Source organism: Cnephaeus nilssonii, assembly GCF_951640355.1.
Source record: "Cnephaeus nilssonii genome assembly, chromosome: 7".
NCBI lineage: Eukaryota > Metazoa > Chordata > Mammalia > Chiroptera > Vespertilionidae > Cnephaeus > Cnephaeus nilssonii.
In genome coordinates this window covers 103,188,146-103,207,259 of record NC_137078.1, presented here as the reverse complement: position 1 = coordinate 103,207,259, position 19,114 = coordinate 103,188,146, and the positions used below count along the sequence as shown (strand labels likewise).

Below are 19,114 nucleotides of genomic sequence, written 5' to 3'. Positions count from 1 at the left end.
AGCGGCAGACGGGGCCCGGGGTGGGGCGGGCGCTTCCTGGAGGGGCGGGCGGGCGTGGCGCCGGGACGTGGAGAGGATTTGCGTCCCACGTTGCGCGCCCGCAGCCGCGGGAGCGCGGGAGGCTGGGCGGGCGGCGCCGAGAAACAACGGCTGCAGGCAGCGGCGGGAGCCAGAGACGCGGAGCAGCCGCCACCGCCGCGCAGCCCTCCAGCGGTCCCGGCCGTTCGTCTGGGCGTCCTCCGCGGATCGCGGTTCCGGTGGCCGAGCCCATGCAGCCGCGCAGCGAGCGCCCGGCCGGCAGGACGCAAAGCCCGGAGCACGGCAGCCCGGGGCCGGGGCCCGAGGCGCCGCCGCCGCCGCCACCGCAGCAGCAGCCGCAGCCGCAGCCGCAGCCGCCCGCGTGAGTGCGGGACCGGGGACCGCGAGCCGGGCCGGCGCTGAGCGGGTCCGGGAGGAGGAAAGGAGGGGCGCGCCGACCTGGCGGGCTGCCGGGAGGGGACGGCCTCGGCGCCCGCAGGCTCGGGCCGCCAGCGGTGTGTCCAGCTGCCCCTCCGGGGGCGCGGGGCCGGGCGCCCCGAGGTGGCTGCTCCCGGAGGCACCCGCCCCCCCCCCCCCCCCCCCCCCCCGGCCCGCTGCCCTTGAGTCCTGGCCGCGCCGCTCCTAGAATCGCCGGCTTGTCTGCCGAAGGGGGGCGGGGGGTAGGCTGGACGGGCGAAGCCGCTGGAGGGTTCAGTGTGGTCACGCCTGGCCGGTGGGCTTAGGGGTCCGCTTCACAGCCGCCTGAGCCACTGACCAGTTTCACTCCGGGCACTTCCTGTGCCAGCGGGGCTGTGGACACCCGACTCCGATGGAGCGGGGAATGCTGGCCATGGACAGAGCAAAGCCTGGTTCTGAGGAGGCCTGGGCACATAGGGTCCGGTGCCCAAAGAGGGGTGGGCAGAGAGGCTCTACAGGCCCAACACCCCGACCTCAAGGGACGTGGGAGACTCCTGGAAGTGAGGGAGCAGATAGGTGAGCCTAGGCCGCAGGGGAGGTCCTTGCAGGTGCCAGGTATGGCCCTGGGGGAGGAGTGGCCTCCTGGTGCCCCGGTCCTGACCTGGCACTGCCCGTCTGCAGCACCGAGGCCGAGCGTGCGCGGACCCGGCAGACCCGGCCCACAGCCCCCATGGAGGGTGCCATGCAGCTGCTGAGCCGGGAGGGCCACACCGTGTCCCACAACTCCAAGCGGCACTACCATGATGCCTTCGTGGCCATGAGCCGCATGCGGCAGCGTGGCCTCCTGTGTGACATCGTTTTGCATGTGGCCGCCAAGGAGATCCGAGCTCACAAGGTGGTGCTGGCCTCCTGCAGCCCCTACTTCCACGCCATGTTCACAAGCAAGTACCACCCCACCCGTGGGCACCGGGGGGGGGGGGGGGCTCTTCCGGTCTCCCCAGGCGGGACTGGCCTGACCCACTGTCCCCACAGATGAGATGAGCGAGAGCCGCCAGACCCACGTGACGTTGCATGACATCGACCCTCAGGCCTTGGACCAGCTGGTGCAGTTTGCATACACGGCTGAGATTGTGGTGGGCGAAGGCAACGTGCAGGTGAGGTGCTTTCCCCTCCCGGCCTGTGTCCCACCTGGTCTCCTGCCTCAGCTGTCCTCACCTGTTTCTCTGTCGCTGCTCCCCTGCCCTCTCTCCCTCCTCACCCACAGACTCTGCTCCCTGCTGCCAGCCTTCTGCAGCTGAATGGCGTCCGTGACGCCTGCTGCAAGTTCCTGCTGAGTCAGCTTGACCCCTCCAACTGCCTGGGCATCCGGGGCTTTGCCGACACGCACTCGTGCGGCGACCTGCTCAAGGCAGCACACAGGTACGTGCTGCAGCACTTCGTGGACGTGGCCAAGACCGAGGAGTTCATGCTGTTGCCGCTAAAGCAGGTAACGTGCCAGCTGGGGTGCAGCTTGGACCATGACCCAGTCCCTGGACCCCAGAAAGCACCCAGCCCTTGGACTCTTTGACCCCCATCATTTGGGCCCTTAAGGCCCGGGCCTCTGCCCCCTGGCCCTTATTCCCAGCCTCTGACCCATGTCCCAGCCCCACCCCCTGCCTCTGACACATCCTCTGCCCCCATCTTTTGACCCCACCCAAGCCTTCTTCTTTGCTCTGGGCCTGGGCACCCAGGAACTGGGTCTGTGGTTCCTGACCCCACTTGGCCCCTCCTCATAGGAACACTGGGCCCCCCATTGGACTCTCCTTCCCAGGCATCATCAGGGCTCCGTGGGCCCCCAAGACCCTCCCCAGATTTCAGGTCTGAGGGTCCCTACCCCCAGGTGCTGGAACTGGTCTCTAGTGACAGCCTGAACGTGCCTTCAGAGGAGGACGTCTATCGTGCCGTCCTGAGCTGGGTCAAGCACGACGTGGATGCTCGGAGGCAGCACGTCCCACGGGTGAGGCCAGCCCCTGGGGGCCGCTGTGTCTAGGAGGGAATGCAGTGTCTGAGGACCTGGGTGCACCGGGGCTCCTCCGTGTCCAGGGTGTTGCAGGCACACGTCTCAAGAAGTGTCCGGTGGAAAGGTAGACAGGTGTCTGGGGGGTCTCACTGCTAGGAGGAAGTGTGCCCACGGGTTCTGCCTGCTGCCTGACCATGGCACTCCTGCATCCCAGCTGATGAAGTGTGTGCGTCTGCCCCTGCTGAGCCGGGACTTCCTACTGGGCCACGTGGATGCTGAGAGCTTGGTGAGGCACCACCCTGACTGCAAGGACCTGCTCATCGAGGCCCTCAAGTTCCACCTGCTTCCGGAGCAGAGAGGCGTCCTGGGCACGAGCCGCACTCGGCCCCGACGCTGTGAGGGTGCTGGCCCTGTGCTCTTCGCTGTGGGTATGCCCACCTGCTTGGTCCCCCACATCCCTTCCCTCTCCCTTCACCTCTCTGTCCGGCCTCTTCTATCCATGAGCCCGACACCAGCCCATCCCACCTGTGCTGGTCACATCCTGCACCCACCCATGTGGCTCCTCTGTCCACCTGTGGAGGGCCCCTTGTGGTGTGACCCACTCAAATCCCTGTCCACACCCTTGGAGCCCCCATACCCTCCACCTTGAGCTGTGCCAGAGCCCCCCATCCCATTACCTCCCTGAGCCCCTCATCCTGTCCCATCCCCTCCCCCTCCCTAGGTGGCGGGAGCCTGTTCGCCATCCATGGGGACTGTGAAGCCTACGACACACGCACGGACCGTTGGCACGTGGTGGCCTCCATGTCCACACGCCGAGCCCGAGTGGGCGTGGCGGCAGTCGGGAACCGGTTGTACGCAGTGGGCGGGTAAGTGTGGAGGCTGCTCTTGGGTGAGGGGCCCATGTGTGCCCACTGGGCCAGCCCTGACCGGCAGCGGACCCCTCTCCTAGTTACGACGGGACTTCAGATCTGGCCACCGTAGAGTCATACGACCCTGTGACCAACACCTGGCAGCCTGAGGTGTCCATGGGCACGAGGCGCAGCTGCCTGGGTGTGGCTGCCCTGCACGGGCTCCTGTACGCAGCCGGTGGCTACGATGGGGCCTCCTGCCTCAACAGGTAGTGGCGGGGGTCGGGGCAGGGTGGCCTTCAGGGATGGGCTTGGCCGCAGGTGTGCTGCATCAGGACTGCAGAGGTCAGACCTCGAGGGGAGCAAAGCGGGATCCCGTCTGTCTCAAGTCCCCTAGGCCTGTTCTCTGTGCCAGCCACCTGTCCCTTCTGCTCCCCTCTGGGGTGCTTCCCACGGGTCTAGGACTGGGCCCAGGTGGACACTGGCACAAAATCACCCAGGCAGCGGGGGCCCATGCACACCCAGCAGGCCCGCTTCCTGTTCCAGTGAGACTCTGGGGTCAGTCTCTGACTTCCCATCCTCTGGGGGAGGGCAGCCCTGGTCTGCTACCGCTCAAGGCCAGCAGTGGTCCTGTTGTCCACAGTGCCGAGCGCTACGACCCTCTGACGGGAACGTGGACGTCCATCGCCGCCATGAGCACCCGCAGGCGATATGTCCGTGTTGCTATGCTTGGTGGGTGACAGGGCTTGCTTGCCGTGGCGCCTACCCCTGCCTGCCCCACCCTGGAGACCCCACACACAGCAGGCAGGCCACGGTCATGTTGACTCCCTGCAGATGGCAACCTGTATGCAGTGGGCGGTTACGACAGCTCCTCACACCTGGCCACTGTGGAGAAGTATGAGCCCCAGGTGCGAAACACCCCAATCACCGGTGTTCCCCTCCCCAAGTGCCGTCTGAGGTCAGCACTCTGGCCACCCACACCCCCCAGAGCCTCAGACCTTTAGATCCACCCGCCCCTCCCCCCTCGTCCCACAGACACCTGGCCTGGAGGGGGCTGTGTGCTGTGGAGGCGGAGGGAGGCTGGTAGTGGGTGTGCCCCAGCGGGTCCCCTCACCACAGGCGAACACGTGGACGCCGGTGGCCTCCATGCTGAGCCGGCGCAGCTCGGCCGGCGTGGCGGTGCTGGAGGGAGCGCTCTACGTGGCTGGCGGCAATGACGGCACCAGCTGCCTCAACTCTGTGGAGAGATACAGCCCCAAGGCCGGTGCCTGGGAGAGTGTGGCACCCATGAACATCCGAAGGTGTGCTGTGCCACAGCCCGGGAGGGGCCCCTGTCCCCCCACAGCCTGTTTGCCCCCAAGAGACAACTGCTATGTGTCTCACCCCTGCGGCGTGGTATGCCCGTCCCCCCTCCCTGTCCAGGCTCAGCTCCAGTACTGCCCCCCACCCCGCACCTCCCAGCTCCAGGAGGCTCCTCCCACGGCCTGTGGCCCCGCCCCCAGAGGCTTCGGCCTTGGCCTGTGGCCCATCTGGATCTCACTCCCGCCTGTCCCGCCCCCAGGAGCACCCACGACCTGGTGGCCATGGACGGCTGGCTGTATGCCGTGGGGGGCAACGATGGCAGCTCCAGCCTCAACTCCATCGAGAAATACAACCCGAGGACCAACAAGTGGGTGTCTGCGTCCTGCATGTTCACGCGGCGCAGCAGCGTGGGCGTGGCGGTGCTGGAGCTGCTCAACTTCCCGCCTCCATCCTCGCCCACGCTGTCCGTGTCGTCTACCAGCCTCTGACCCATGGCGGGACTGACAGGCTTGCCCGCAGCCTCCCACATGCCTTAAGCCCCACAGGGGGCCCAGCGCCTCCCTGCCCTCAACGTGCATCGGGGTTGGGCTCCCCACCAGGGACGCCCTGTGCTGTCTGTCCACGTGTCCGTGTCCATTCCGCAGCGTCCGTTTACGTGTGTGCGTTTATTTATGTGTGCGTTTATTTATTCAGTATTTATTGATGATGAATAGTGCCGCTGCTACCAGTTCATACGATTGCTCTGGAAGTTTCTGTGTCTCTGGGACCAAGCTGCCATCCGGGTGTCCTCCCGCCTCACTGGGGGTGGACACTCAAGAGATGTGGGTCAGGGCCAACTCGGACTCTGCAGACCTGGGGGAACCAAGGGGTAGATGCAGAGCAGCAGGTGGGGGGAGGGGGCCTTCTGAGCGGACGCAGACCCCAGCCTCCACTTTGCACAGGCCCTGGCCTCACAGGGCCAGGCGTGCTGCGGGAGGCCTGCGGGGGCGGGGCTTCCTGCCTGTGGACGTGGCGTCTCCTGGATCCTGCACTGAGCTGGCACCGCGAGTGCCACAGACCCCTCAGCAATATGAGCTGCCTTGGACAATAAACGTGTTCCTCGGGCTCTGGGCCTGTGTCCAGTGTGATCTCTGCCTTTTGGGGTCCTGTCTCGGGTGACCAGGAGGGTCTGGGGGTGGGTATACAGTTGGGCTGAGGTACGGCGTTGGCATCTGGGGCCTTGGAGGTGGCGCCATTGTGTCCAGCTGGGGCAGCGCTGCGATGTCCTGGACGAGAGGCTGACCCTGGCCCCTCAGCCTGGTCCTGCGTGGGCCCAGGTCCACCATGCCTGTCCCACACCCCCCTGGGAAGTCCACCCACAGCCTCCTTCCTGGATTCTGGTTAAGCCTGTGGGACCCTGACCTTGGCGCAGAGTGAGAGTGAGGACTGAACCAAGGCAAGCGAGGAGGCTGGGGAGGGGGGTCCTGGCTTTCCCTTCCCTCACGTTGGACTTGCTTCTCCAGCGAGCACCCATCCCCCCTCCTTACAGTCACTGGTGACTCAGATGGGCATTGAGGTGGAAACAGGATGTGTGCTCACGTGGGGTGCCTCGACGGGGTCCCTGTCTCCCCGAGCTCTAGCCCCAGACACCCCAGCCAAGGTTCTGGCGGGGCATGCACTTGGAGGCCCGTCCTTTACAAGTGGGAGGCTGAGTTGGAGGCTCTGGGCTGGGTTGGGGAAGCTCCCCGTACCTCCCAGGACTGCCTTCTTCTGCAGAGGACCCAGGGCTAAGGACTGGAAGGCTGGGCCCAGGTAGGAGTCGTCCCGCCCAGAGAGGCTCCACCCTCGCCTGTGTTTGGGCACCAGGCAGACGCTGCCAGCCCCGCCCCAGGAGGTGGGGGCAAGAGGCTCAGGACCGAGGGACCCAGACCTGTCGCTCCGCTCACTAGGCCAGCCGCCACCACCGCTACCGCCCATGGGGAACAGCCACTGTGTGCCCCAGGCTTCTAGGAGGCTCAGGGCCTCCTTCTCCAGAAAGCCCTCGCTGAAGGGCAGCAGGTGAGGGGGCGCGGCTCGAGGCTGGGTCTCAGGGTCGCCTCTACCCGCCTGGGGGCCAGGCTGTGAGCCCCTCCCTTCGTCCGCAGAGAGGATGGCACCAGGAAGCTGGCCGGCCTGTTTGGCTCCGAGGCCAGTCCGGACGACGGGGACACCACGGCCGACAAGATCTTCTGCTACATCCCGGGGACGGTGAGTGGTGGGCGTGTCCTGCGCGGTGCGGCCACCAGTGCGGGGCTGGGGGGGGGGGGGCGGGGGAGGGACCGTGTCTGCTCTGCCCAGGGCCCCCAGGGGCAGCCCCGAGGGGGGCGTCAAACCTAGAACCAGGTGAGGAAGTAGGAGCAGCCCCGCCCTAGAAGCTGGTCTGGCCGAAAGTCTGAGCTGAGAACGAAACTGGGACCAACTCTGAGTCAGTGGGTGAGCAGCGCCGGCCCCAGCTGGCCGGGGGCGGGGCCTCCGAGGCTGCTCCGAGGGGTGGCCAGGCCGGGAGCCCGGGGTCTGCAGCTGGGCGGGGACTGGCCAGCGTGTCCAGGCACCTTTGGGTTGGACCAAGCACACGTGTCTCTGAGTTGTTTTGTGTGGGCTTGGATGTTGTGTTCCTAGCGTGGAAGTGAATCCCACCCCATCCGCTCTTTACTCTGAGTAAGGGGCTTGGGTGAGCAGTGAGCCAGCCTCGCCCTTATTGCAGGACTCAGTTTCTTCCAAGGTGTCCCCCAGCATCCAGCACCCACCACTGCCTCCTCCCATAGCAATGCCCTGCGGGGCCCCCACCCCCACTCCCAGGGCCGTACTGCAAGGATTGGCACAGTTGAGCTGAAAGTCACCCCGCCCCCTGCCCAGCCCCTGTGGGGGAGACACCCAGCGTCCCAGATGACTGGCATGCGTCCTAGCATGTGAGAGAAGTGACCCCCAAGTTGTCATTCCAGGAGAGGGTGTAGGAGGAACAGGTGTAACTGTGCCAGGGGCTTGGGCCAGGGCTCCGCCCTGCAGGCCTCGGTTGGTCCCCATGCTGGTGTGGACTTCCACCACCACCTTCTCATGTGCCCCCGGCAGGCTGGCCCCGCCCTGCCCCCTGAGGTCCAGGGCTCCCTGGGGCAAGGACTGGCTCCAGCAACGTGCTCCCTCAGAGGGATGGGGTCCCGAGTGGCCCCGTCTCGGACCTCAGCTCCTGCTACCCAGGCCCACACATTGTAGGGCCTGGTAGAGTCCCTCCAGGTGCGGTGGTCCTCTTGCCAGGACTGGGAGTGGCTGGACAGGGCACCGGCATGTTGTGTCGGGAGATGGGGCTCCGGAGAAGTCGGCTCTCCTTGGGTCCTGCCCGTGGTGGCTCTGAGCTGACTCCTCCCTGGACCCTAAGGCTGAGCCCGGGCCACAGGGCCAGTTTCGCAGCCCTTCCTGCTCTGTGGCCTATTTTTCACAGTCCCATCCCGGCATCATTCCCCGAACTGGGTGTGGGTGCAGGAGGCCCCACCCAGAGGCAGCGAGGCTGGGAAGCTGTGCGTCTGTCTGTGCACATTCCTGGGCTTGTCTAAGGGGCGGCTCAGCTTGGCCAGGGCACGGCCGACTGGGAGGCAGCCCCTGCCAGCTCCTGAGGAAACATGGCCCTCCACAGCGCCCTCTCCAGCCGCAGCCCTGTCTGAGTCCCAGTCTGATGATCAAGCTCCCATTTGTGGAGGCCTCTCTGTGCCCCAGAATTGGCTGTGTGGGGGTGCTGGCAGGCAGGCACTGAACCCCAGCACATCTCAGACCTGTCCTGGCCCCAACGATACAGCAGTGGCCAAAACAGACAAAACCCCTGTTCTCAGGGTGTTCCCATCCCTGTGACACAGCCAGATGGCCAGACAAATGAGCACAAGGTATTATGAGGAAGATGAGGTTAGCACTGAGGTGTGCAGAGGGGTCAGGGAGGTTGGGAAGTTGGAGGGGCAGACAGGGCGTCACCGAGGAGGCGACATGAGCCACTCCCTGAAGGAGGTGAGGAGACTGTCCCAGGCAGAGGCTCTGCGCTGGGCATATGCCTGATGTGAGGGAGGAGTCAGGGTGGGGGCAGGTCCTCGACGACCCCTCAGACATTGCCAGGCAGGAAGCCCGCCCGGCCCAGGGCTAGGCAGCATGTCCGGGCACATTTGGGCCTCCACGAAGTGACGTCAGGAGATCAGGGTCACGGCTCCCTTCCAAGCTCCATGTTCACAGGCGTCACATTGACTCAACAGGGGCTGTAGAGGGACTGGCAAACACATCAGGCATCCCCTCCCCCCTTTTTTAGAACCAGGTTAAACATTTACCAGCCAATAGAAATTCAGGAAGGTTTTTAAATATATATGTTTTTATTGATTTCAGAGAGGAATGGGGAGAGAGAGAGAGAGAGAGAGAGAGAGAGAGGGAGAGAAACATCAATGATGAGAGAGAATCATCGATCAGCTGCCTCCTGCACACCCCACACAGGGGATGGAGCCCAAAATCCAAGCATATTCCCAGACTGGGAATCAAACTGTGACCTCCTGGTTCATAGGTTGATGCTCAACCACTGAGCCACACCAGCTGGGCCAGAAGGGTTTTGAGTATTATCTCATTCAGACACCCAAAATACTGTGACCAACCAGACTTAGGGGCTGAATAACCAAAATAAGAGTACACAGCTTAGGAATCTCCTTTGAGTCCAAACATCACTGTCTCCACCACTAGTCTGTGTGACTCCACAACTCGCAGTGAGGCGGTGTGTGTGTGTGTGTGTGTGTGTGTGTGTGTGTGTGTGTGTGCATGTGGTGCGTGTGCGTGTGTGTGTACTGGAGCTCAGGCCTCCTCCCCTGAGCGGTGCTCCCTGCAGGACCTCCCGGGCCTGGAGAGCCAGCGAGAACACCTGGACCAGCCGTTCCTGAGCGTTTTCAAGAAGGGACGGCGCAGGGTGCCTGTGAGGAACCTGGGCAAGGTTGTGCACTATGCCAAGGTCCAACTGAGATTCCAGCATAGCCAGGTGGGGGCCGGGCTGGGTGGGGGTCTGGACCCAGCCTGCAGCCTGCCCCCCGCCGGTGCTCAGACAGCAGCCCTGCTCCCCCAGGATGTCAGCGACTGCTACCTGGAGCTGTTTCCTTCCCACCTCTACTTCCAGGCCCACGGTTCTGAGGGACTCACTTTCCAGGTGAGGGAAGTGGGCAGAGGAAGGAGGCTGGGGGGACAGGGAGGAAGCCCCTGAGGCGGTGGCCACGGCGCCTGGGGGTGCTCAGCCTCCGATCCCTCCGGGCTCTGGCAGGGGCTGTTACCACTGGTGGAGCTGAGCATCTGCCCGATGGAGGGCTCCAGAGAGCATGCCTTCCAGATCACAGGTGTGTGGGCACGAGCAGTCCCGCCCAGGAGGGTGAGAGGGTCAGGGCGTGTGGTAAGGGTGCCCCCAGGGCAGATGGGGAGCACCTGGCTCCCTCAGAGCGCCCTCTGGCCAGGCCCAAGGGCATTGGCAGGACCCTGAGTGTTGAGAGATCCTGACTTTTCTTCCAATGGGCACATGGCCGTGTGCCTGGCTGGGGGGAGTGCAGCAGGTCCTGGTTAGCGCCGTATTCTCCCGCCAACTGCAGCCCTGGGGTCTGCGGGAGGCCCCTGGGGAGGGCCCTCTCCTGGGGGTGCCGGCCCAGTCCCCCCTGCTCTCCACCCACAGGCCCACTGCCTGCCCCCCTTCTGGTGGTCTGCCCCAGCCAGGCCGAGCTGGGCCGCTGGCTCTACCACCTGGAAAAGCAGATGGCCCTTCTGAGAGGGCTGCAGCGCTGCCACTCAGCACCCCCGCAGGTCAGTACCGCGCACCCCAACCCCCTTTCCCAGCCCCCCTGCCTGCCTGCCCTGACCCCCGTTTCCCAGGGCCCCCCTGAGGACGAGCTCCCCTGGAGTCTGCAGCACAGGCTGACCCAGCTGCGGACCGCATGGGGGCGCCAAGTGGTGGGCAGCGCCATCTGCGCCTCAAGGGTCAAGCTGCAGCATCTGCCATCACAGGTGGGTGGGTAGGGGCACGGGCTAAGGGGTGAGGGGTAAGGGAGGGTGGAGGCAGCAGGTGGGGCCAGGCCCTTGCTGCACCCCACTCTGCCCTTGACCCCCCGCAGGAGCGATGGGACCGGATCCTGGTCCTGTACCCGACTTCCCTGGCCATTTTCTCGGAGGAAGCGGACGGGCTTTGCTTTAAGGTAGGTCCTCCCACTGTGACCCGCCCCAGGGAGGCACCTGTGTGTAGGGGTGGGAGGGGGCGGCAGCTCAGGAGGAACCTGTATTTCGGGGCCAGTTGGGACAGAGCATCCTGGCCCCACCTACCAGCCTGCTGCCCTGGTCAGTCAGGTCTCAGCTCTGATGTGAGCAAGAGGGGCCCTGCCCGGGCACCTGTGTCACCATGGAGGGTCCTTGGCCACATCACCTGGGGGTGACCATGGTCTTCAGTTGCCGAGAAGCACACATGGGGGCTTCAGTCCCCCCAACATCCCTCCCAGTCAGCGGTGATGGAGGGGACCCGTCCCCACGAGCATGCGTCTGTGTCTGCCATTGGTTGATGAGGTCCCCACCCAGAGGCCGGCGGGAGGCAGGGAGATGCCCCCGGGGCAGATGGGGAGCCCGGCTCCCTCAGGGCTGTTGGCCTTGACCTTGCCTCACCCGGCCTGGTATCCCCATCTCTGGAGGGAGAGGGGAGTGATGGGCCCAGGCAGAGCCCCAGGGTTACCCCCAGGCGAAGGCCCCACCTCCCTCACTGCCCCACAGGGGGAGCTTCCACTCAGCGCCATCCACATCAACCTGGAAGAGAAGGAGAAGCAGATCCGCTCCTTCCTGATCGAAGGTGGGCTGTGACCGGGCCTGGGAGGGAGGGTGCCCGCGGCTCCCGGCTCTGCCCTGGGCCTGGGGACGCTCACGGTGTCTGTGTGCCAGGCCCCCTCATCAATACCATCCGGGTGCTGTGCGCCAGCTACGAGGACTACAGCCACTGGCTGCTCTGCCTGCAGACCATCTCCCGCCGGGAGGGAGCGCCCCTGCTGCCTGGCCCCGAGGGCTTCCCGGGGCTGCGGGGGCCCCCCCAGGTGAGGGTCAGCAGGCCCTGGTGGGCAGTGATGACACAGAAGGGCAGAGGGTGGGGCTGGGCGTGGGTCAGTGGAGAGAGGGGTCCTGCCACATGGCTTACTACCCCCCACCCACTGCCAGGTCCTGGGCAGTGGCCGAGGCTCGCTCTCCTCAGATGGACAGACCAGCTGGGACTCGGGGTACCCAGCACCCCACTCTAACCGCACCAGCCGCTCCCTCCCCGAGTGCTCAGTTCCGTCCAGAGCTGGCTGCCCTGCCCAGCCTGCATCTGTGAGTGTCTGGGGGTAGGGGCAGGGGCCATGAGGTGAGCTTGTGATGTGGAGCCTGGGTCCCCATGGCACCCCGTCCCTCCTGGGGGAGGGGACTCAGAGGATTGTGTGGGAGAGGGCCCCGGGAACCTTCTGGAAGGTCGTGTTCCCCGCAGGACCAGGCCAACCCTGGTTGGACCAGCGTCAGTGGGCAGAAGGCAGAGCTAAGACGGGGCGGCAGCAGTCGGTCACCCAGGAGCAAGGCCCGGGGCGAGGGGCCTGGCCCGGCCACCCCGCTGCACCTGGACCTGACCAAGGTGGGCCCAGACACTGACCCAGCCCTGAGTTCGGCTCTCCTCTGCCCTGCACCTCCCTGGCCTCCGTCTCCTGGGCCCGAAGGTCCTGGAACCACCTAGGAGCCTCTCTCGAGGAGGGAGGACATGGGGTGGCCCGCTCCTGGAACTCTGTCTCTTCCGCCTCTTGCCTGCAGCTGACCAGGCCGAGCCTGGAGGGTGGCCCGGAGGCCTCAGACCACTCCCTGGAGACACCTCACTCCCCGCTGTACGCTGACCCCTACACACCACCTGCCACCTCCCACCACAAAGTCAGAGACGTCCGGGGCTTGGGTGAGGTCAGTGCCCTGCTGGGGACAGAAGGGCCAGATGTGCCCACAGCCTGCTGCTTGGAGTCTAGACCAGTGGTCGCCAACCTTTCGGACCTCACGGACCACCAGTGGTCCACGGGCCACCGGTTGGCGACAGCTGGTCTAGACTATGCTCCTCCCCCTGGGTCTGGGGTTGCCACCGCCTGAGGTTTAGAGGAAGCCTGAGGTCTGCTCAGGCCACGAGAGGCAAAAGGGGGTTGCGGGCAGGGGTCCCTCAACTCCGCCAGGCCCAGCCCAGGGCCTCAGTCACCCACCGACACTTCCCTGGCAGTTCCTCGCTGCGATGAAGAGCTCGCTTGGACCCGAACCCTCGAGCCCGTTCCCCTCCGTGCCCGTGTCTGTGCCTCTCTCCAACCCCAGCTCTGGAGTCTCCAGCCCCCACTTGCTCTCCAGAAAGGGAGCCCTGCAGCCCCGAGCCTCTCAGCGGCACCGGGGCTCCGTCAAGGGCCGTGGGCCCCGGCCCCCAGACTCTCCTCAGCTCGTGAGTAGCCGCCCCCACCTGGGCAGGGGTTCTGTGGGCCCTGGGGGACCCCCCGGGAGCAAGAGAGACAGAGCTGGATACTGGGGCAGTGGGCACTACGGGCAGCCGTGGCAGCTCATGGGCTGGTCTCCAAGTCCCTTCCCCAGGGCGTGACTCTCACACTTGTGTTTGGGGTTCCCAGATCTCCCCGCCCAGGGAAGTTTCGCCCGACCCCCCACTGCCTCCACCAGGTGAGTGAGAGGCCCTGCCTCCTTCCGGGGGGAGCTGGGGTGGCACTTCCTAAAGACACACACACCTCTGCCCTCCCACCAGATGGCGGACCCCCCAGGAGCTGTGACAAAATCTGGGACCAGGCTCCGTCTCCCTCCCGCCAGCAATGGCCCCGAGAAGCACCTGAGGCTGAGGGGGGGCTCACCCAGTGGATCTGAGCCGCTTCTCAGGCCCACCTGCCAGTGTCGACTCTGGGGGGTTCTCCAGCAAGGCCTGGGTCTTTCTTTGTGGGGCCTCCGGCCAACCACCCAATACCCAGTCAGGGTCTGACCCCAGGGGGTGGAGGGGGTCTCCAGAACCCTGAGCTTTCTAGGATCTGGAGGGGCTAGGAGGACAGCTTCTCCCCAGGATGCCCTGACCAGTGCCCTGGACCACAGATGAGGGCGCGATGCCCAGAGGGGCTGAGCCTTGGCCCCCAGGGAAAGAGTGAGGGAGAGGCTTGAGGGGCTTCACCTGGGAGTGGGAGAATGGAGCAGGGATGAAGGTGAAGGTCAGAGGGCTGAGGAAGTTGGGTTATGGAGAGTCAGAGTATGTGAGATCAGAGGTCATGAGGACCCGAGGTCAGCAAGGTCAGAGCTAGGAGGTTGCCCATGTGGGTGGGTGGCATTGCTCGGGAGAAAGGGACAAAAGACTAAAGAAGAAAGAAGAGAAGGAGATTTTATTTGTCTGTGTCAACGCGTTCTTCACTCACAGCCAGGAGGCCCTGTGGCCCCGGGACCTGTGCTCGCTGCCTGGCTGGATGCCCTTCCAGCACCCAGCTGGCCCCTGCCCACCCTTCTGCCCTCTCTTTGGCTCCTCTCAGCCCCGGGACAAGCCCAGTGTCCCATTTCTCAGCCTGACACCATGAAACTCTGCTTGGAACCTCGTCCAGGGCTCTCCCAAGGAGGGGCTCCAGGCTCTGCCCTGCAGACCCCTACCCCACAGGGGCCACTGGGGTCACCTTCCTGCAGCCCCTCCAGGTACCTGCTCCTTGTCTCGGGCAGCAGCCAGGAGACCTTGGCCACAAGCCCTTGGGTTCAGGGTTCAAACAGGCCAAGGAGGCCCTGCCAGCCCCACCCCGCCCCTGCCCAGTCTCCAGGTACTTGGACACCCTCTGATTTCCTGCTCCATCCCACCACTCACCCTCTCACTTGATAACCAGACCAAATACAAAGGCCCAGTTCCATTTGATTTTGGAGAAACCACAAGTAATTTCTTAGTATAAGCACTCTCACATACTGCCTGTCTGAACTTCCAGCTTTACTGGACACCCTGCTTTATTTGCTAATCTGGCCACCTTCCTAACCAGTTCCCTGCTGCACCCCAGCCACCCAACCTTCCCAGTCTCCCCTCCCAGGTGCGGGCACAGCCTGGGCTTCGGCCACTGGCCTGAGCCTCGGGTGGAGTCCAAAAAAGCCAGGACCGAGGACACTGGCTCCTTCTAGATGCTGCCGTGGAACACAAAGGTCAAAGGGCAAGGCCAGAGGGCAGCACCTCGGCCTGAGCATCTGTGGCCGTTTCCTGGTCCTGCGTCTTCCTGGGCTGAGTCTGGCTCCTAGGGGCTGGGGCTTCGGCGTCCCCGCCTCACCTGCCGGCGGAAGTAGCGGATGGCAGAGATGGTGCCGATGTTGGCCAGCAGGACTGCAAGGGAAGCAGGAGCTGCCTGGGTGCCGGCTCCCGGCCTGGTCACCACTTGCACCTGCACGGCAGGCCTCAAAGGGTGAGAGGAAGCCAGTGGGGTGAGCAGTGGGTCAGCAACGAGAGGAGCAAGGTCAGGGAAGAAATTTGTGTCCCCCAAGCACCCTGACCCCTGCTGGCCCCTCCACTTGACTTCTGGGCACCAGCCCCACTCCCCCCAGGGCCCCCAAACCTGTTTTCCAGGCGTCTGGGGTGTGCAGATCTGAGGTTCTCACAGCCCAGGTGGCAAAGGCTACAAACACCAGGCACATGTCCTTCTGGCTGAAGGTAAACGAGGTGAGGGGACCCCAGGACTCCCCTAGGAAAGGAAAGCACATTCTGAGCTCCAGCTGCTCCCCTTAGATACGTCTGTCCCGGGACATGTCTGTCTGGAGACACGTCTGTCCTGCACATGTCTGTCTGGAGACATGTCTATCCTGGACATGTCTGAGTCACATATTCCCCATGATGCCTCTGTCCCAAGACATAGGCAGTGTGTGGCACAGTTGAGTCAAGTCAACTTGGGCCAGTTGCCTCTGGGCACCACTTCCTGGTTCCTAAACTACCTTCCCGAAGGAATGTGAGACCACGTCCACTGAGTGCCCACTGCCCAGTGCCTGCCCTGCCGGAGGCCAGGGGCAAGGATGTCAAGTCATCTGGGCCTGAACTCAGGGTGACGGTCGGTACACAGCCAAACCCTTGAATGACCTGGGTTGCCCCACCTGGACTGTGTCCTGGGATGGCCAAGCACTGCTCCTTCCTTCCAAGATCCTCCTTGAGGCCTCTCCCTGGCCCAGACCAACCTCCTGGCATGCCCCCTCCCACCCCCGCCTTGGCCTTCTGGCTGACATCCCTGGACAGTGTGTTCCCAGGACCTGGACAGGCCATGGGGCCCACGAGACACGCACCTGCTTGCCTGAGCACCAGGTCGAGCTGCTCTGTGGCCGCTGGGCTGGGCTCCAGTGCAGGGCCAGGCTGCACCCCCTGGGTCCCCGGTGTGGGGGCCTCCCGGGCCTGCAGCTGGAGGAGGGCAGCCGGCCCCAGCACGTCCTCCAGCCCGTCCTCCCCAAGGAAGTGTTCATAGGCCTCGGGGAAGGAGATGGGCATGGGGTCTCCGGGCAGAGGGGCTGGCACAGGCTTGGCCTCTGGGGCTGGGGCCGGGGAGTGGCCCCCCTGGGGCCCAGACCTCTTGGCTCGGCTGTCCCGGAAGAAGAACTCACACACTTCTGGCCACTGCATTTGGGCCTCGCCATCCTCTGCCTCCTCAGCCTCTTCATCCACCTCCTCAATGGTGTCACAAAAAAAGAACTCGTAGGCCTCAGGGACGGTCACGGCAAAACAGCTCTTATACCCAGGCCCCCCCGAAGCAAAGGCGGCAGGGGGGGGCAGGTGCTTCAGGATCCGAGGCTGGGGAAGCCTGGGCCCAACCGCCACTGCGTCCCAAGCTCCAGGCCCCCCGCGGCCCCCTGCGGCCGTCCTGGGGGCTGAAGGCCAGGCTGTGGCTGGTGAGAGCGGGCGCGTGGCCTCTTCTGACCCCGGCTCCTCGGGGCTGGGCTCAGACACAGAGAACCGCACTTTCTTCTTCTTGCCTGGGACAGGTCCTGGGGGGGGCTCCCCCGAGGGGTGTCCAAGCGCACCTGCAGAGGACTCCCCTCTGGGCTTCTCTTGGCGCCCTCCTGAAGACACCACAGAGCCCAAATCCAACTTGGCCTGTGGGGCGCCCTTGGCCTCCATCGTGTCAGGCCCGGCCTGGGGAATGGAGGCCAGGGTGGGTGCACCCACATCAGACTCTGCCTTCGAGGCAGGTACGGATGAGTCCACCTGCGGCTTGACCTTTCTGCCCGGTGGGGTCAGGGCTACATCCAGTCTAGGCTCGCAGGCGGGTGTAGACGGAGCCGTGTCAGGATGAGGCTTGGAGGCGGGTGTAGATGGAGCCGTGTCAGGATAAGGTTCGCAGGTGGGTGTAGACGAAATTGTGTCAGGATGATGCTTGGAGGCGGGTGTAGACGGAGCTGTGTCAGGATGAGGCTTGGAGGCAGGTGTAGACGGAGCCGTGTCAGGATGAGGCTTGGAGGCGGGTGTAGACGGAGCCATGTCAGGATGAGGCTTGGAGGCGGGTGTAGACGGAGCCGTGTCAGGATGAGGCTTGGAGGCGGGTGTGGATGGACCCGTGTCAGGATGAGGCTTGGAGGCGGGTGTAGACGGAACTGTGTCAGGATGAGGTTCGCAGGTGGGTGTAGATGGAATTATGTCAGGATGAGGCTTGGAGGCAGGTGTAGACGGAGCTGTGTCAGGCTGAGGCTTGGAGGCGGCTTTAGACAGAGCTGTGTCAGGATGAGGTTCGCAGGTGGGTGTAGACGGAGCCGTGTCAGGATGAGGCTTGGAGGCAGGTGTAGACTGAACTGTGTCAGGATGAGGCTCACAGGTGGGTGTAGACGGAGTTGTATCAGGATGAGGCTTGGAGGTGGGTGTAGACAGAGCTGGGTCTGACTTAGCCATTGAGAAATCTGGACCAGGCTCTGGGGCAGGTGTGGCCACAGCGTGTGGCCCAGCTCCGGGGGTCATGCTGAGTGGGTCCGTACCTTGCTCAGTCGTGAGGACAGGTGTAGACAGATCCAGTCCCGGCCAGGCCACCTGCTCAGGGGCCCCTGCAGACTCCAGGCCCCGCTTGTCCTGCCCGGCTCCTGCAGTCAGCTCGGCTGGCCCAGCTGAGGGGCCCTTCCCCCTGGACCCAGCTGGGCTTCGGCCCTCCTTGGGCCTGGCCTCGGGGAGCAGCGGGGAGCCCAGCGGGGTTGTGGGAGCAGAGCCCGCGGCACTCGAGCGCCCACCCCCCTTGGCACCCGCAGCGCGCCTCTTCTTTCGGCTGGGGCTTCGGGGTGGGGCTCCAGGGCTGCTGGGGGGCCTCTGGGGCAGAGGGCTGCGGCCTGGGGACTCAGGGCTTGGAGGAGGCTCACCAGGGGGTCGAGGGGCAGGGTCCCGGGGGGCTGGCCCCTGCAGAAGCCTCTGCATCTCGTCTTTGGAAGGCACTGGCCCTTGGAGGGGCACGCTCTGGCCGGGAGAGGCGGCGCCCGAGCTGAGGGACGGCCGGGATTCTGACCGTGCTGACGTGCTGGGCATCTGCTGACCGGCCCCCAGGGCCAGGGCGGGCTCCTGCCAAGACCTGCTGACCAGCTGCTTCGTGGCCGCCCGGTCCTCCTCCTCGAAGCCAGGCCAGCCACTCCCCCCGAGCAGGGGCCGAGGCCCGGGGGGACTGCTGCCGCTGCTGTCCCCTTGGTCAATGTCACTGGACAGCAGCTCGTCCCCAGAGGCCAGGCTGGCCTGCAGGAGGCCACACTCCTCAGCGGTGGCTGAGAACTCAGCCCAGTCCTGGTCACTCAGCTGGACACTGTACTGGAAGTTCTCCATTTCGGTCAGCAGGGCGCGTGAGCAGCAGAGCCGGGGTCTTCACCCCCTGCCCGCCCACCAGCACCCCTCCGCCCTGGCTCAGCACTGGGCTGGCATCTCCGTCCTGAAGGCCAGCAGAGCAGGGTGCAGACGGCAGCTGGCTGCTTCCTCCAGGTCCAAATAGCTACAGCCCCACCGTCCCTGTTTCCAAATTGACCCCCCGTGGCAACTCTACGATATGTGGTCACATTCCTTCCACCAAACAGCGCTCTGGATCGGTGAGGGGCACGAAGAAGTAGGATCCTTGTGCGTGGATTTTCAACCCCAGAAGTGGCTTTCCTTCATGTCTCCAAGCATCTCCTGCTCAGCTGGGTCGGCCTTACCCTCCAACTTTCCTCTGGACAGGCCGACCTGACTGTGGGGAGCCCTGGCCTGTCCCAGCATGCCCCAGGTGGCATTTGGCCATGGGGGCGGGGCCACAATATCCAGCAGGTGACCAGCCTTGGGTGATGATGACCTTCCACTAGCCTTGGCTGGGACAGGCTGCTGGGCTTCCTCTGAGCGCACGCTGGTCACGCCGGTGCTGGCCAGAGGGCACGCGGGTCCCCAGGAGGAGCCTAGGGAGGAGTCCCCAGAACAGAAAGGAGCTCCTGCCCCCCTCGGTCATCCTTAGGGTCTGTGTCCCCGACCCAGACGTGCCCCCTCCCCTTGCCCCGTCTCAGTGACCCAAGGCGACCCTGGCTGGAGAGT

At 64.8% G+C, this 19,114-nt stretch overlaps 3 protein-coding genes across 7 annotated transcripts; 2 read left to right on the top strand and 1 right to left on the bottom strand.

The window, feature by feature from the left end:
• Positions 1 to 34: 34 nt before the first annotated feature.
• KLHL17 (kelch like family member 17) lies at positions 35 to 5,673 on the top strand. Of its 3 annotated transcripts, none has more exons than XM_079778017.1 (12): positions 35 to 400; positions 1,117 to 1,376; positions 1,468 to 1,589; positions 1,700 to 1,921; positions 2,315 to 2,431; positions 2,649 to 2,862; positions 3,156 to 3,300; positions 3,384 to 3,551; positions 3,908 to 4,014; positions 4,117 to 4,190; positions 4,402 to 4,583; positions 4,844 to 5,673. In XM_079778017.1, exons 1-12 carry the CDS (start codon positions 270 to 272, stop codon positions 5,070 to 5,072), a joined length of 1,971 nt encoding a protein of 656 aa, XP_079634143.1. In that variant the 5' UTR covers positions 35 to 269; the 3' UTR covers positions 5,073 to 5,673. The 3 variants fall into 3 exon arrangements, with proteins under 3 accessions (XP_079634143.1, XP_079634142.1, XP_079634144.1); XM_079778016.1 differs by having other exon boundaries at positions 2,246 to 2,431; XM_079778018.1 differs by having other exon boundaries at positions 3,926 to 4,014; positions 4,844 to 5,672.
• Positions 5,674 to 6,101: 428 nt separating this feature from the next.
• Positions 6,102 to 14,769, top strand: PLEKHN1 (pleckstrin homology domain containing N1). 2 transcript variants are annotated; one of them, XM_079777411.1, is made up of 15 exons: positions 6,102 to 6,621; positions 6,708 to 6,810; positions 9,446 to 9,592; positions 9,728 to 9,757; positions 9,869 to 9,941; positions 10,268 to 10,596; positions 10,704 to 10,784; positions 11,347 to 11,422; positions 11,512 to 11,660; positions 11,782 to 11,931; positions 12,086 to 12,226; positions 12,400 to 12,540; positions 12,845 to 13,054; positions 13,236 to 13,284; positions 13,367 to 14,769. In XM_079777411.1, exons 1-15 carry the CDS (start codon positions 6,539 to 6,541, stop codon positions 13,480 to 13,482), a joined length of 1,878 nt encoding a protein of 625 aa, XP_079633537.1. In that variant the 5' UTR covers positions 6,102 to 6,538; the 3' UTR covers positions 13,483 to 14,769. The 2 variants fall into 2 exon arrangements, with proteins under 2 accessions (XP_079633537.1, XP_079633536.1); XM_079777410.1 differs by having other exon boundaries at positions 6,106 to 6,621; positions 9,677 to 9,757; positions 13,367 to 14,754.
• A 44-nt stretch (positions 14,770 to 14,813) lies between these two features.
• Positions 14,814 to 18,698, bottom strand: PERM1 (PPARGC1 and ESRR induced regulator, muscle 1). 2 transcript variants are annotated; one of them, XM_079777409.1, is made up of 3 exons: positions 15,889 to 18,698; positions 15,174 to 15,299; positions 14,814 to 14,944 (listed from the first exon to the last, which is right to left on the bottom strand). In XM_079777409.1, exons 1-3 carry the CDS (start codon positions 18,383 to 18,385, stop codon positions 14,859 to 14,861), a joined length of 2,709 nt encoding a protein of 902 aa, XP_079633535.1. In that variant the 5' UTR covers positions 18,386 to 18,698; the 3' UTR covers positions 14,814 to 14,858. The 2 variants fall into 2 exon arrangements, with proteins under 2 accessions (XP_079633535.1, XP_079633534.1); XM_079777408.1 differs by having other exon boundaries at positions 14,857 to 15,299.
• Between the last annotated feature and the right edge of the window lie 416 nt (positions 18,699 to 19,114).